The 17,892-nt window shown below is 39.7% G+C and overlaps 1 protein-coding gene across 1 annotated transcript; it reads left to right on the top strand.

The window, feature by feature from the left end:
• Window positions 1–302: 302 nt before the first annotated feature.
• On the top strand, window positions 303–14,521 carry LOC140236713 (nucleoporin NDC1-like). The gene is made up of 14 exons (XM_072316636.1): window positions 303–343; window positions 1,850–1,970; window positions 2,967–3,068; window positions 3,537–3,766; window positions 4,234–4,299; window positions 4,595–4,703; window positions 5,299–5,477; window positions 6,379–6,553; window positions 7,568–7,738; window positions 8,303–8,563; window positions 8,951–9,121; window positions 9,677–9,777; window positions 11,155–11,327; window positions 12,200–14,521. Exons 1-14 carry the CDS (start codon window positions 311–313, stop codon window positions 12,261–12,263), a joined length of 1,956 nt encoding a protein of 651 aa, XP_072172737.1. The 5' UTR covers window positions 303–310; the 3' UTR covers window positions 12,264–14,521.
• Window positions 14,522–17,892: the final 3,371 nt, after the last annotated feature.

Consider the following 17,892-nt stretch of genomic DNA (forward strand, 5'->3'; position numbering starts at 1 on the left):
TTTCTCCGACCCCGACTGTGCCCGATGAGAACTTGCCTGCTCTCGCCTAGCTGCTAGCTAGCTAGCTGCTCTCCCTTAAGCTCACTGCGCTGTGCATGAGCATGCGTTCATGCGCGAACTTTTGAAACCGGATAGACAGACCCGTGATAGCTAGCTATAGGCCATAACCAGCTCGTGCTCGTGCAGTATCGTGGCGAAGTAAAGTGTGTAAATATTCGAGTTTATCCCCAGGCCATGGCCCATGCAAACCACTAAAGTTACTGCAACTATATGAATTTCAGACTGCTTGTTCCCGGACTGTATTGTGAGGATGAATGTCCGTTATAATTGGTATATGAGAGATGTAAGTATCATACTCATAGTATTCATAAAATAGGTTTCAGTTATACAGACTTCTTCTGGTTCTAACACTCACTCGAGTAACAATTCCTAGTCTGCATTCGTGGCTGGGTTTTTTATAACCGCAGCAGCGACCCCATACGGACAAATACCTACTGTGTTACAGCGCCCCGCGACGGGGTTAGTTTTTTTTTTAGAGTATTCAGTTGTCTTCCTCTGCAGTCTGGACCGCTGTCTGTCTATCTGTAGTGTTACAGGCTTTAAATATCCCAACTGTATTTAGCATGTTTTAATAGAGAGTGGGTCTAGACTTTAGTTTTAGTTCTATTAATGTTTACACTTTTACAGTCAAAGTTTCCATGGACTGTGTATTTCTTTACAGATTTTATTGGCATTTATTCTAGTCTATTTCTACCCCCTACCCTGTAGTGTAGGACGGTACCCAGAAAGATTAGAACAGGCTTTGTAACCTACGACAGCTCACAAGTATTGCTGGCCATCTCATTGACTGAAAGATCGGTCTGTATCTGGTCGTCGGGGAAATGTTCCGCGGAGACTGCATCTGGCTTCACGGATCCCCTCCACGGAGGAGAGCGATAACGTCAAAAAAATCAAGACTCCTCTGGACAGACGGATCTTTCTGTCTAGCCATCTCATCAATCATTTATTGGCCATTATGGGCCATGCGATTGCGTTGGGTGCCTAACAAACAGATTCTATTTCTTGTGTTAATTAGGGTACGGTAGTAATCGGTAATGCCATAGATGGTGGTCTATGCCTAAGTATTTGCAATGCTTCACAGTGCCAACAATGACCATGATGACCAAAGATGACAGATTCAAGATTTCAACTTTACTTGAAAGATCAAGTCGCATTGTCATAATTCGTTAGATGACTAGACCCTAGTAAAGATTCAGATTGTGCAGGCGCATGCAGGCAGCGTACGCTGGGATTGCGAGTGAAGAAGGACTTGTTTTTGAGTGACAGCAAGAAATCTTCAACTTTGACAACAAATTTGTGTTTTTAATTTTGTTCACAGTCAGCACTTTGTATTTGTAGAAATATATTTTCACATTTTTATTTTGGCGCCGATATCATGATGCAAGAAATTTTGCAAGGAGCAATATTCCACGATTACAATATTAGGCATGAAGATTGAATGATACACAGTAAAGTGGGAGTTAGTGTCCACTTCACAGAATATACACTTACTGACTACGCCAGGCTGATGATGGACAGGATTCAGGTAGATTTATACAGGTGTATGCCTTGTAGTTCTTTCCTTTCCCAAATCGTGTGTCCATTCAGCGTCGAGTCAAGGTCGTGTGGGTCAATTGTCACCTGATATAAAGTTGGATGTGTCAGTCAGGTGACCCCCTAGTCATGTTAAAGTCACAGTCCGGGTCTGGTTAAGGTCGTGAGGTACAGTAGATAGGAGGGGAAGTTAAAACCAACCATCCCCCAAACCAAATCCCACTACAACAGTTTCTTTTGTTTCTTTCTTGGTCAGGTGTTTCGATGGAGGACTGGGGCCAGTGTTGCCTGGTCACTGCTGCTCTTGCCACCAGCGGTCAGTGTTTATGTCCTTCTGACCCACCTTGATCTCTTGCACCCTTCTCGTTGGATTCTTGGTGAGTATTTCAATTGCTTGGAAAGACATCCTAATCTCCCCCTCCCCCCCCCTAATTTTGCCATACCTCTCTACACTACCCTACCCATGTTAGCTTATGCACAGATGCAGTGGCGAATCCAGGGAGGAGCGCCCCCCCCCCTTAATTTTGTAAAGGCGCCCCCTCTTTACGGAATTCCCGGATCCACCCCTGCAGATGCATGCTGTCCCCACCACTTGCTAAATATGCGTGTGAATGCATCCGTGCGTAAGCTGACAAGGGTAAGGTGGCATAGAGTGGTATGCAAAATTACTGTAGATGGTGGGGGGGGGGGGAGGGGATTAGGAAGTCTTTCCATTTGCTTGTTCAGTCAGTTAGGGCCTTGAGCAGTAAACCTTCACCGAAAATGATCAATTGCTAATCCCCATCAACCTCTCCATTATTCGAGATTTGAACAAATATGACGGATTGCTTTGATTAACCATTGTATGCTCACAAGTTGTTGTTTTTTTTTATATAAAGTAGATGTGTGAGAATTGACTTTAGATTGGATGAATTGCTTTAGGACTTCAAAATCTTACCACTTACACAAACAATAGCTTTTCAGTGGACTTGTTTCTCATACATGTAAATTTGCAATAATTGTAGTGAAGATTGCTCCAAACTTAAATGGAATGAAATTGTACTTAAACTTGCATCTGATACCCGGTCTAAAACCGATTGGTTGGCCATTACATCTATCAAACCACATAAGAATTACAAGTTTCTGGTTATGGTTTCTTTAGTAGGAGTTTCTATGTTTTCATCAAAAATATACTTCCACGTAACTAACTACAATGTAGCTCAAAATATCAATGGCAATATGTTATTACACATTGTCTCAAACTAGGAAATATGATTCCTTCTTAAACTTCTAGAAATATGTTATTTCATCACTTTTTTTCCGCAATATATTCTGGATTGAAAGAAAGTAATATCTTGTATGATTTTGTTGTATTTTATTTTCTGAATATACAGGATGTCTTCTCTCATGCTTTTCTCTGTCTGGTCTTGCGTACATCGCCTTCATCGTTTTCTGTGCAGCAATTGTGTCCATTCTGAATGCTTTCTCATACTCATGTGAGTATAGAATACCAACTGAAATAATGCAGGTTTATGAGATCTCTGTTTGACACTTGAGTTTTTGCGAGTGTATGCATTTGCTACATGCACACTGTACAAAATGTACCAGCTTATGATACGTAAAAGTGTTTGCTGTTATGTGATTACAGAAAGAAAAACAGAGTGCACTTACAGTTTGTAGAATAATTTTAGAACAGTTCATTGATGAAGAAATATAAAGTATTTTATCAAGAATTTTAACCTCCTATTAGATTGGAAATTGGCAGTGAATGAAGGTGAGCCACCCATGTTTCCGCACCCTACCTGGTCTTTAAAGTGTGAAACTTTGTGTTACCCCTTTGCATCTCATTTGTATGATATTATTGATGACAAAGAGACCACAGCATCACTTTTCCTTGTAAGGTAAATTATTTGAGGGTGCTAACCATTTATTGTTAAAAAGATTGTGTGATCGTTTTTCCGCAGTGATGCCACAAATCCACAGGAACCGGCTGTCAATCATCCTGAGCATCACGCGACCAGGCCGACTCCTCCACGCGATAGGCCACACCCTCTTGGGCGGGCTGATAGGATGGACGTGCTGCAAGCTGATTGGTGGACGCTATGCGGCCCTCTCCATCGAGTGCAGGAACCAGGCTGGAGCACTGTGCTTGAATGACCATCACCTTTTCCTGGTTCTCTTTGCTGCTTATTTGGTGAGATGACTGGAATATCTCACTTTGCATTGGTCTGTAGCACTTTTGTAATAAATTCATCAGAACCATTCATGTGTTAACAATGATTTGACTTTGGAGTAGTTTGGAGCAAAAGATATTATATGTGATTGTTATTCAAGCCTTTATCGCATAAACTACACCAATAGTTTGCTAATTGAAATGTCCCACCTTGTAGATATACAATGGAGTGGTATATGATGACATTATAATGTTTTTTAGGTGGAAGCAGCATTTCTCATGTAAAAGTAATGCAAAATTGATTTTCACCCTTTACCATGATGTTACCCATAATTGTTACCTCCTTCAATGCCTGTGCCATTTTATCATCGTGTTTGTCATGGAGGTGATACCAAACAGACTTTTAAGCCAGGCAAAATTAAACTACCACAGATTCTGCTTTGAGTTTATTAGAAAAATTTCAAATGTTTTCTCCTTTTTTTCCACAGGGAGTGGTCTACAGTGTTTCTCATTTTCTTCATCGTTCAAACATGCTGACGTTCAGCATCATACAGGTAAGTGAGCACTTTTGATGAAACTCTTGGTTGCTACAAACATTTTCATGCATGTATGGTATTTCTCCATTATCTCTTATTTATGAAAACACTTTCTTGTTTGAGCAAGTATCTTAAGTACACATGAAATAAAGGTTCTTACTGCAATTGATTGACAAAGTGGCTTTTATTGACTTAAATAGAATTCATTAACTTGAATAGATTGAAGTTCTTCAGTGAATGACTGTGAGATAATGCATCTCCTTTTCTGTTGAGTGTGTGATTTTATTGTGACTCTCTTTCCCTGTCCATGTAGCAAATGAAGTTCTTCCAGGTCAAGTCCAATCTGCTGCCGTCCCTTGCCAGCAATGCGCTTGGATCCCTGAGACTGTGTGCCTACTTCTACTTAGCATTCTACTTCCTTGGTGAGTGTTTGGCCCTGAAAAAGCAACTTCCCTTCTAACATGATGCAATGTTTGAATTTTTGATGAACCTTGAGTAAATTAAATCTTTTTTCTTTTCACCGTAGCATTTTTGTTTGGCATGCATTTATTGTCGTGTGCAACAGCGTTAGTCTCAGAACATGATGAGATGAAATAGCGTGCTAATAATATCTGACATTTTCATCAGTTGTGTCTCAGGTAGGCCTGCATTTTACTCAATCAGCTCACTGGCACTAGCCCCAGTCATAGATGCTGTAGTCCCAAGTAGGCATATGTATGTGTGTATGTTAGTAACCATTTAGTATGCTGCCGTTCAAAAAAGTTTCATTTTTTGATTTCATTCTGCCAGGTAAAGTATTATTCTTTATTGGCTTAGCATTCTTACATTTTTGCCAATTGTATATGTATTTGTTGTGTGCCCTGTTCCCCCAAGCAGTCATAATGCGCATTTTCTCTCTTTTCTCTGAATTTCTTCTTCATAGCTATAAATTCAATATCTTTCATGAGTTGTGATGCCGCTGTACCAATTGTGCCTCCAGCATTCTTTTCACTCTATCTCCCATTCTGCCTCCTATAGGCTGCCTGTTGAAATCCTGGCTGCTGACCAACCTCAGGCTTCATGAGTTGCCCACCCCAGTGGACTCCATACGAGGCTTGCTGGACATCGGGCTCTTCTGGCAGGCCTGGCTACTTGGGACCCTCATGACCCACTCATGGAAGTCTGCCCTCTATCTCTTCAAGGTCTTCAATACTGAGGTTAGCGCTGCCATTTTTTCCCCCCACATTTTTGCCATTTATGATAAATCGGCAGCAGGGCAGAGGGGTAGAGGGGTATCACTTGGAAAGAAGTTGAAAGAGCAGTCCAGAATTGTGTCCAGTGGAGGATTGTTAATGATACCACCTTTTATTTGGATTGCTGTGTTTCCACTATGGAGAAAGAGGCAAAATGAAAGAACTTGACAGCACAAGCCTTATACCCCGTTTAAAGTCTCCCAAAACATAGCACAACTTGTAGAAGTTGTGTTGTGTGCTGTGTCCATGCTAGACAATTGGGACTCTAATCGGTCACATGAAAATCATATAAAAAGGACCCAATTTGCAAGCGATAGCTTATCCGTAGTGTAGCTTGATTACCTTCTACATACAGTTGAACCTCTCGTATCCGGACAAGTCGGGACCGGGGCTCATCCGGATAAGGGATTTGGCCGGATACGGGAGACTCAATGCTTTATAAATGTACATATACATACACTTGTACTGATGTAGCCCATTGTAGTACCACATGTAGTAATGTGTATACTGCAACCTTTTCATTGTTACACTCAGTAACAGACCCCAAAATAGAGGTGTATGTTAATGTTGGAAGTAATATGTAATTCATGTGTGTTTGTGTAGGAGTTCTCAAGGAGTTGGGAATCCCCCTTTCCTCCCGTAACTATTAAAAAAAAAAATCACGGCGAGATTGTGTCCATATAATAGAGAGATCCGGATAAAGGGAGGCCGGATAAGAGAGGTTCAACTGTATAATTGTAAGATATGTATGAGGACACTCCTGTTGACAGCTCGTATAAAGCAATAATTTAATTATATTTTTAACTTTAACATTTTGGGAATCTATTTCTGAGATACCTTTTCTTCCCTACCTGTTTTTCCCCAGGTCTTCGAGTTCCCCATAGAGGCAGCATTCAACATGGACCAAGAGATGACACTACACAGAGCCCTGGGCCAGCGGGGGATTCCCCTGGTCCAGCACCTCGCCTACCAAGATCTCAGCATCCTGGCAGAGCACTCTCCTGTGAGGAGGAAGCAGATCTTCTCTCTCAGCCAGCCAGGTGAGTCTAGACTCAAATGTGCTCTGTTGTTGTTGTTGCTGTTATTACTGTTGTTGTTTCTGTTGCTGTTGGTGTTGCTGCTGTTGTTGTTGTTGTTTGCTGCTGCTGCTGCTGCTGTTGTTGTTGTTGTTGTTGTTGTTGCTGTTGTTGTTGTTGCTGTTGCCATTGTTGGTGGTGGTGGTGGTTGTTGTTTTGATTTTATGGTGTGTATTTATCTTTGTCACTAGTCTCCTATCCAGGCTGCAGGGCAGGGGATGCAAAAGTTTCATGTGCTTTGGGCTTGACGAGACAGTAAGACTATCATGCTTTGTAGCTAAGGAGGTCAGTAATATTTGATTTTGACTAGTGCTAGTCTATCATCCAGGCTTTTGATGTGGGCGAGCCAGGGTCAAGTTATTTGGACTGCAAGCCCTTCTCCCTGTTAAGCCCTCCAAGCATCTTTCAGTTTGCGTCCATAGATGTTGGAGGGTATAATTCTAATATGCAACGCTGCACACTGGCACTGGTCTGACGGTCCCTGACCAGTTAAAATCACTGCCTTACCAGTAACTTTTTCTAGGAATTGACCAGTTAAAAAATTGAAACACTGGGTACCTACTGGTCTGACAGGCAGGTTGGACCAGTAGAAAAAAATGAGTTAGAATGCAGCCGTATAATATGTTCAAACTTTTTTGTTCAAGCACTGAATGCATTCTGCAGTAAGCAGTCAGAATGTTTCTCAAAAAATTCTGTAATAATTTCTGTAGATGATCAAGACATTTCATTGTCATTGAAGGAAAACAAGAATTGATATTTATGGAACTACCAACCATGGACATTCCAATGTGTGACTATAGTACAAGAAATAGTATTTACCAGAGACTGCTCCCTTTGATCCACATTGGAACCTGAACATTTTGATATGTGTAGTGACCAGTAGGAAGTGCACAATTGTGACAAGAAGGCTAGTACAGGTAATACTGTATACTGGGATGGCAAGTATGTCACCGTGCTTTGACTGCTTATTGACCACAGGTGGCCATCCTCACAACTGGAACAGGATAAGCACAGAATGTCTTGACCTGATTGCCTCCCTCACTGATCGTCTGCTCATCCACCAGGAGAGGGCAGCAAATGGGCTTGCCAAGGAGAAGCGGATGTTGGCTGAAGAGAAGAGGAAGCGTAGTGGTAGCATGAAGCAGAGGGGTGAGAGACAAATCACTATTCTGTGATATTTAAAGAGAAATTATTTTATGCTTTTATTCTTCTGACATTCACTTTTCATTGCTTTCAGTGAGCTCCAGTATCATATTTCTGCAATGGTGACACATTGAATGTAAAGCCGATTTTATCTAACTCTAGAGAGAAAACTCATTTTTAAAATGCAAACGGACATGGTTCGGGAAGCTGCATTTATCTAACCATCATATAACTGCGATTCGAGTGTTGTCACTGCACAGCTGCTTCGCACCTTAAATTTTTCATCCCAAGAATTGAAATTGTTTGAGTGGCATGACCTATTCTGCTTCTGGTAGAGAACAATTCCATCCATCTGTACCTCACCTAGCTTATGAACCTGAAGGTCTTTTGATGCAACTCATTCACATGACCTTTTTAATAAGGTCATGTGATTGAGGCAGGTAGAAACAAATGAATGTGTTTGTGTATTGAAAGAATACACTTTTGAATACACTCAGAGTGAATGTGTTAGTAAATCATTTCATAGAGACCCTCTGTTATATGTTTCACTCAATATCTGTGCTGCTGTAGGTTCCAGTAGTTCATACTTCACAGCCACCACCCCTCATGAGCCCCGCCAGAGAATCGCTACCCTCTCCACCACCAGCATGACCACACCCGTCCAGGGGGGCTACTCACAAGGGTGCGGTACCCCCTACTCACCAGCAACCCCTAGCTGGAGCCAAGCCCCAGTAACACCAGGCCAGGACAGCGTGCTGGTGGACCCCCCTGCAAATCACAGCTACACTCCTCTTGTCACACCGAGAAAGCCGATACGAGACGCCCAAAGAGGTGGGGGTAATAGAGGTGCTACCGGTGTTTGGTTTAAGAAGAGACACCTCTGTGTACTCTGCAGGGTATTTTGTTTAACCCATCACTGCATTAAATTTCATTGACATTGCATGCAGTCAAGTTACCAGTTGCAATGATAGAGATAATGCGAGTTTGACACACTACCAGGCACACATACGGAGATTTTTGTTGAATTTTTTGGAACATTTGTGGAAATTGAGGGCAACGGATATACATTGGTTGTATGTCCATAACAGAGACATTTGACCATGCTTGCAGTGTGTCTTTGTTGGGATTTTTATGCATGTTGTACATGTTCAAATTTTGATCACTGTTGACCTCTTTGCAACTGACTCCCAGTCCCTAATCATTGTGATTTTGTAACAGGTGATCCAGTAAACAGCGCCCCCTACCCGCCCCGCTACTTTCTCCTGCCCCTGCCCCGCCCGACAGCTCTACGTCAGCTGGTCCTATTCTGCTACTTCGTGGATCCTTTCCCAGAGGCAGAAGGTCGTGCTCTCTTTACTGATGCTCAGCTGCACATTTGGGCCTTGGAGGGTATGTAGGGGACAAATGCATTGCAAGTGCACAGTCACTGTTCAAACTCATCAGCACATGTTTGCGAAGGAGATTCAATCTTAACAATTGATTGAAATGCAATTTTGAATTGCTTACACAACATTAATAAGTCTGATAAATTACTGATGTGTGCTTCTTTTATGTGTTGACATAGACTTTTTCTTTAATTTCTTGTACCTACGTACACCACATGAAGAAAAGTCTATTTCATGTTCCTTATTTGAGCAGTTTTTTGTTTAATTTAAGTTTTGAATTATTTGTCATATTGTAAGCATACAATATTGAAGTTAACTTGTATTTATTCAGTTTATTTGTATGCATTTTCCCTGTACAGGTTAAAGTTTATGGATGTTTCAGCGATGATTCATCACTTTAGATCAGTAATCGTTGAAAAGTGTTGAATGACACTATGAACATGAGTAGAATAAAAGATAGATGAGCATGATTTGCATGTGAGTCACATGTGCAGTGCTTAAATTGGGCATGACTGGTAACCGATTATCATTTTCCTTCTTTCATTCCTGTTAATCACAGCATTATCTTCTCTAGTGGCTGCCTCCTATCTGGAGGATTCCTTTGGAGTTGTCCAATCATCTCTACCAGATATTCTGGCTGAAATGCTTGCTTTGCACAATGTAAGTCTCTATATTTATTGTGAGATACTCTCTGGTTCGTGCACAGAAGTGTAATAATAGTGAGCATTACATCTGTGACATAAACGCCAAGACGATGCAGATTCCGTGGGTTGAACATCAGAAACAGCTGTCTCGCACATGTGCAGAACATCAGTTTTGGCCAAATTAGCATAGTCTCGGCATTCGCTGTGCAAATCTAAAGCTTGCTATTATGTATACAGCAGAGGAAAGACGTCTAGGTGACTGTCTGAAGCTGGAGAATCTATACTGTCCTATTTATGAGAAGCAACTTCATTGCTGTAGAATAACTCCTGGGGACCCTCCAACCATTGTGCTCAAGGCATTATCACTGGCTGGATTGTGAGTTTGTGTCTGTATAATGAGAACCATGTTCTCGCATCTCATCAACAGGTGGGCGTGTGCCAGTGTGCCTTGTGAGCATGCTCAGGTTTCACCTACATTATTGACAACTAAATACTGTAAAACGAGGAATGTGTGCATGCAAGTTAAAATGCATTCAAAAGTTCTTGTCTACACTATATGCATTGAATGCCAGTGAAAATTTGCGATGATATCATGCCGTGAAAAAGGCTGTCCGCTCCGATTCGCAAAGATCTCATTCCACGGATATATTTTGTTTTACAGTACCTTGACAGCAGTGTGTACTGAAAATTATCTTAAAGGGACTGTACAGTACTGGTTGAGATGGGGATTCATGTTTTGAACATTCCTAAGTGAGATGATGAAAACCCTGTTATGAAATATGAAAGAGCATGTAATTTTAAGAAGGATTCAACGTTTATTTGATGAAAATTGGTTTTCAAATGGCTGAGATATCCAAAAAAAATGCTAATAATAAAAGGCGACATGCCACAACTTTATTAGGATTTCTTTCTTTCACCTTGTTTTTGGATATCTCAGCCATTTCAAAACCGATTTTCATCGAATAAACTTTTGATACCCCTTAGAACTGCATGCTCTTTGACATCTCATAGAGTGGTTTCTGAATATCTCGCAAAACGTTAAAAGCTAAATCCTCACCTCGACCAGAACTGTACACACCCTTTAATGCAAAGTATGGTAATAGGGGCCCGAAGTTGACCAACTGCAAGTATTCATCTTTTATTGCCCCATCATGTTGTAAACCTGCATTGATTTTCATAGTTGACCCAGTTTTAGATTTTCACCTTGTTTTTGCCTAAATGCTACTCAGCTTTACCTTTGTTTTGCAGAAATTCAAAAGATATCCAATGCACACATTTCCTGTGAAATACATTTTGAATAAATTCTTGCATCATAGATGTACTAGCAGATGTGTCCTGACTGTAGTAGTGGGCTGTAATTAAAAGAAACTCTTCTTTCTTACCAACCTTTCAGGCGTTGGAAAAACTCTTCAAATTGCCAACTCCATTGACGTCACGGGACTCACGCGAGTTGAAGGTCATCAGAATTGGCCCCGCCCACCCAGATGACCAGCTGCGCAACGACCTGCGGACAACAGTCAAGACCTCCCTGCATAGGATCACCTCAACATTCGGCCATCACATCAAGTGCGTAGCTTTGCCCTGACACACTTAACATTCCCACTAGCCTGCTGGACAATGCAACTCTGGGATAGCTTGACCCTGGACAGTACGACCTGGCCGAGTTGTGCAGGGCTCAGGTCGTATTGTCCAGGAATGGGCTATCCCGAGGTAGTGTTTGTCCAGTATTGGTCAAAAAAAAAGAAAAAAAAAAAGACTGGTCGTTCAAGGCTGTCATGTTTGAAAGTGTACCAGGAGGGAAATGATTGATTGTTCTTTGTCTTTGCACATCGCATAAGGTATGATGTCTATCGGTCTGTCAATATATTTATTGTGACCTCTAACCTCTTAACCCTTACTGGGCTTTATATGCTGACTGGGGTGCTCTCTTTGCTTATTGCCACAGATTTGTGGAAAGTAGCTGCCAACGAATAGAGATTACCTAATCCCCTTAGATCCTATTTGTCACCATGGCCTTTCTGTTGGACTGAGGCAAACTGGTATGCTTGAGTGGGCTTGCTAAATCACAAGTAATTTTGAAGGAATTACTGGAATGCAGCTGATAAAAACCATGGCATGCTGCAGCCAAGTGTCAGCACGGTTCTAAGACAATTACCCTCTGGACAATTATCCCAGACCCTTCCTCTGACCCTAATCATAATCCTGAACCTGATCCTAACCCTAATTTATAACCCAAATTCTAACCCTAATTTATAACCCAAATTCTAACCCTAAACCCAACCCTAACCCTAACCCTAATTGTTACTCTAACCCTATCATCAACCTGTATTTGGCTGGGGGGTAATTGTCCGGGGGAGGCCTGGAGTAAATATATCGATATGCTCAGCACACAGAGGGTTAACAATGAGATCTTTCTTCATTCTTCTTCCACCTCACAGGAGTGTACCTCTTGCCCCAGAGTACCGGAAGCAACTCACAGAGCTGATGGAGTACAAATTATGATACCAGAGGAAATCATACCAGCCTGCCAGGCAAGGAGGATGTACTCGACATGACAGTAAATCTTAAGAATTTTGTGCATCACTTCTCCTGTTAAATGTTTTTGTTGGTGCTGAGATTTTGGTTGTGGAGGCATGTTCTCTCTTTCAGTGTGTCCGTCTGCACTGGACAATGTGAAAGTGCTCTTGGTAGATCCACTCCCAGTGATATGTGTAGTCGTATAGGAATGTGCAGACACATTCTAAATCAGCTGAAATCTTCTCTCGACCTACTTGTACAGGTGGTCTTTTGGCTCAGTGTGCTTCCAAGACAGCTCTTATACACAGTGCTAAGACTCACATTGTTCTAAAATGGGTCTTAACTCCAGAGATCAATGTTGCTGCCCGAGGTATAATTTTGCATGGGCTTGCTAGACTGTTCCTGGTGGGTGAGGTAACGGTGCACCAAGCGTCAAACAGAGACATACTGAGCACTCTCTGTAGTGATCGCCACTTATAGCATGCACTTTTATATTTCAAGTGTGAATGGGTCTCAGATGGACAGACTTGGCTGGTCAGTTCCACTGCAGATGGAGTGCAGACAGTCTGAGAAGCAGACTACCATTTTCAGTTGCTAGATGACCTGTGCCAGTGAGGTTATGTGAGTAAGCGTTTATTATTTTTGGGACAAAGAGACAAATGTATGAGTTTTGTTGTTGCAAGGAGTTTAGTGTCCCTTTTGAGAACTGAATCATGTTTTGTATCATGTTGACAGAGTTATTGCAGAAAGAGTGAAATATGTGATATTTCAAGCAAAAGACACGGGACTTGAAAGGAGCTTTTCAAAAGCAAGCGGATTATGATGTGTTGTCAAGACAGTAATTGTCATTGTAGGTTATTTACTAATATTCACATTGTTACAGTTTTCTTGCATATGTTAGTTGTCTTTTGCTGAAAGGTTCACCATTCTATTTTCTTTTTTTGTTTAATGTTTCATACCTCCCGTCAAAAACCTTCCTTGAGGGGTAAGTTCACAACTAAAAACGAAGTCATATGCCCAAAAATCGTGTTTAGAGATGACTCCTAGTCTACATATCAAGGTTTTAACATGTATTGGAAATGAATAGTAAAATTGATCGTAGTAATTTGTTTTTTCTCCCTTGTTTATATCACCATAAAGGATATGGACTAGTGTTTTGACCTGTAAGCTCTTTCAAAAGTATGGGTAGACATGTAAAGAATGTAGACTTATTGGATCTATTTACTGTGATAATTTTTTTTTTCATTTTTGTGAATTCTATGAGACAACAAATGTTTGCAGAAGGGAGAACTTGCAAAACATATTGCCCCCCAGAAAAAAAGAAGAGTGAAAGAATGTGCACTATACATCATCTCAGTAGTGGGAAGTCACCTAACCACTTTTCTTGTTTGATAATGACGATACTTTTTCATTCTGTAACTGATTGACAAATTGCCCTATTGCCCTTCATTCTGCCATCAAGGTTCTTCATTGCAAAATTTGAAATATTGTGCTCGCAAAATATATGCCGTGTTTGGTAGTTTTGCTTTATTGTTTTCCTTTCTCTTTTGTACCATACAAATATCTCAGTGCATGCCACAGTGATAATGTTACCTTGCATGTATAGTGAGAAGAAAGGAGGACCAGCGCTAGTGTGTGTTTAAAAGCCCATGTTGTGATTACCACGTTTATTGTAATTTCATCAAAAATCAGTAGAGTACACTTTCATTCTTTCTTCAAACACTCAGTGCCTCGGATTTTTTTCTCAATTCTAACCATCATAGTATAAATTGTTTGCTATTGCTATCATGTTTCATTGTGGTGTACAAAGTGAGCCAAGGTTATGTATGTGTTGCATTAATCTTACCAGTATGTAAATTTAAAATTAAAATAATGAGATGTAAGTATAACCTCAATAAAGACAAGCCTGTCTAGTGATCATGAAGCCACGATGGCACCATTAACCCATTGAAGATGGACTGATTTTCCCAGAACATGCATTTCCCATTCACCTTAGCCCAAGAATAGGCGGGACTAGTCTTCAAGAGGTTAAACACAAGACCATCAAGCCCAAAGATGGGCGTTGATCACAGGCCTCATCTTGATATGTTTTTATCTAGTCTATTCACTTCATAATTCATTTAGGCAAATCTTACAGCATACTGGTAAGTTGTCATGTGTTCAAGAAAAAAAAAAAAAAAAAGGTTCAACATTGACCACAGATGTTGCTGCTCTTTGTGTAATAAAACTTTGATAAGAAACTATGATATACTTGCAAACATCTTTTTTTGTTTGTTTCTCTGTTTGGTTGGGTTGTTGTTGTTTGTTTTTCTTTTGGTGTTTGCTATATTTAAAGAAATTGTTGCATCCCACCTGTTGAGAAATATATACTGTCATTCATGGGTTTTTTCTTTTCTTTTCATTCTGTGCATGACTAAAAGAAAGTGAATACAATGTATGTACATACTGTATATTTACTTTACATACATGCATACATACACACTTACATACACACATTATACATGAACACTCACACACATACAAGTATGTATTATATACAACTATACATCTATGTACGTTGTACTTGCATAGGTGCCAGGATGCAATCTGCTTTTTAAGTACAAACACACTTGAAGAAAAAAAAAAATGAAACAAATCACAGATACATTACCATGTTTAATACACTGTTACTTTATCACATCATCATGGTTAGCTGTTACTGACCCCGCTTGTAATGGAAACGAGAAGCATGGCAACAGATTCTCTGTAACAATTGTAGTTTGTATTCATGAATTATTTTTGTACGTTTTGTGTATTGATTTCCTTTTTGTCGCAATGAGATATTGTCAGTACATGTAACTCCACTTTATCTCCTGCCATCTAGAATTCCTCTCTCTGTCTGCCTCTTTTTATCACTCTCTGAATCGTGAGAATGCCATGACAATTCTCAGATCATAACAAAAGAGACCTGAGAGATGTATTGATTACTTAAGTGCAAGATTTTAAAAGAATATATTGGTGGGCACCAACCCCATAATCGATAATACATTGTAATGTATAATGTACATGTAATGCCCCAACAGCTCAATCAGCAAATCCTGCACCTCCACTTTAACAGGGTCTAGCTTTGGAAGTATGCAAAAGTGACAATAATCTTTAATACTGTGAATGTGGACTCTACAGGTCTGGCTCTGTGAGACACATAAACGGGAAGCTTGTGTTGACTTTGGAGAAAACGTATCCTCATCAAACAAATTAGGGTCTGAAAAGCCAATAGAGTGTGAGATGCTGTCAGATTGGATGATGAAGACTTGTCCACGGAAGGTAAATTTACTGCTATATAGTGTGAGAGATGAGGGGAGGAGGAGCAACTGAATAAGACTGCAAAAAAGTTGTGTGTCGTGTATGTATGTGTGTACGTTTCGCTGAATAACCCAGTCAAATGCATGCACCTGTATACAAAGTACAACATATATCTACATGTAAATATGTGTGTGTTCATGTGAGTAATTGATGCAGATTATAGACACATACACACATAATTGTATGTGCATCTGGGGTTTGTTTGTTTGATTGTTTTTTCTTCTTTTTTTTTTTGGATGTAGGACTCACTTTATGATAGACCGATAGCAATAGTATGCAAAATATTTCCTTCTTAGTTTTGTCTTTTTACAGAGGTCATCTTGTTGCTGTTGATTTGGTCGTTTCTCTCCCCCCCCCCCCCCATATCCCACTTTAATATAGTAAAATACCCAGTGTGTGTTGCTGTGCATGTTTATATCTTTCATGTTCCTAATTTCTCTCCATTTCTTTCATTCCATGGGTGTACAATATTATATCATAGGATACATTTTTGTTACAGCTGCAGTGACAAGCAATGGATCATAACATAGTGGATGGAGATACACATCTAAATCATACCTAAATAATTTTTTTACTGCCTACTATCTTGGTTTTTCTCCGTTTTGCTCTGTTTTATCATGTAAAGTTATCAAGTGCGTTGAAATAACATAGCAACTCCCAGATCCAGGACATCTAAGTGTCCTGCACACAACTGAAAAAGAAATTTAATGCATTATGAGAGACAGAAATAAATAATATGATCACAAAATGATGAACCATTATGTATTAATTGTATTCGTAACAAACTTAAGGCAGCACTAACATCATATAATTGGATTGATAGAATTCAAAACAGTCGCTCCTTTTCCAAATGAGACCCCTACCATAAATAAACTTATTTTCATTCTAAATATATGTTGACATTCTGCATCTACTCATGCTGCATATGAAGATGTTGTTATCCAAGAATGTGTCAACACAACCTCGTCATGCATTTGTATTAATTTTACTATATTACCTGTACACGAATGAACACACTGCAATTCTCTACCACATAGGCATAGAAAAACATACAAAAACTACATTTCAGAGCACCACAAAGAAGTTTCAGAAAAATTGGTTTCAGATATCATATGGCAAGAAAGTAAATACATTTCAGTACCGGTTCAAATGAATAATATGCAGTAGAATGGTTGTGCTGCAGGAATCAAAGTATTGCTGTTGGGTGATGTGGCCCGACTGGTTTTTGTATTCTAGTACGTCATCACAAGTCACTATGATGCGATACTAGATTCAAAGTAAGAGCTTTAAAGGGAGCGTATAGTTTTGGTTGAGACCTAATTTCAGGTTTTTAACATTTTTTTTTGTAAGATAATGAGAAACTGAGATATCCAAAAAAAAGAGTAATTCTTATCTACGATCGCTTTGTTTTACTTGGTTTTGGATGTTTCAGTCATTCCAAACCTGATTTTCATCAAATAAACTTTGAATTCCTCTTGAATGGTATGTTCTGTAGTATATCATGTTTTCTTGGTATCTCTCAAAAAGTTAAAAGCCCAATTCTCATCTCCACCAATACTGTACCATCCCTTTGTCACAAAATTTTAGTAACAGGGATCTCAATGAATTATTGAGTCTTTTTAAACCTCCAGAGAGTTTCCTGACAGTTTTAGTTCTTCTTCTTCTTTGTTGTTGTTGTTAACATCTCTGTTGGCAATTGTGCCTGCTGAGTGAACGGTCAAAGCAAAAAAAAAAAAAAAAAAAAAAAAAAAAAAAAAAAAAAAAAAAAAACATAGCTGAACTACGAGACCATATAAGGGCTATTTGAATTTTAGTGCATAATAAAGTCATTCTTAGAAAAGTTGGAGAGTTCATTTCTATTTCCTAACATGCATTAGGCTCTCCTGTACTACATTGTGAACGAAAAGCACAAAGAAAACTAGAAATGTCGCTACGGCGACTGATGCCTCCGCCATAATGCATGATTCTCCCAATAGGTGTATAGTACAATGTCTTCACAATGTGTGATGACAGTTTCACATAACTGGCAAAATATCGAAATAACAGGTTTATCGGAAATATCTTGAATGTTCACTTTCCACGAACTGGGTTTGCTATAATTGTCTATTAAAGAGTGCAGGTACACATATTTGGGGAATTGAAAATTTTTACTTGACTTCTGACCGACCTTATTATAAGTTTATGCATTGAGTATAATTTTCAAGGTATGAAGAAAGAGTGTAATTACAGTACAAAATATATCTTTTTTTTCATTTAAACCTAACCTTTGACC

Source organism: Diadema setosum, chromosome 13 (genome assembly GCF_964275005.1).
Source record: "Diadema setosum chromosome 13, eeDiaSeto1, whole genome shotgun sequence".
Classification (NCBI taxonomy): domain Eukaryota; kingdom Metazoa; phylum Echinodermata; class Echinoidea; order Diadematoida; family Diadematidae; genus Diadema; species Diadema setosum.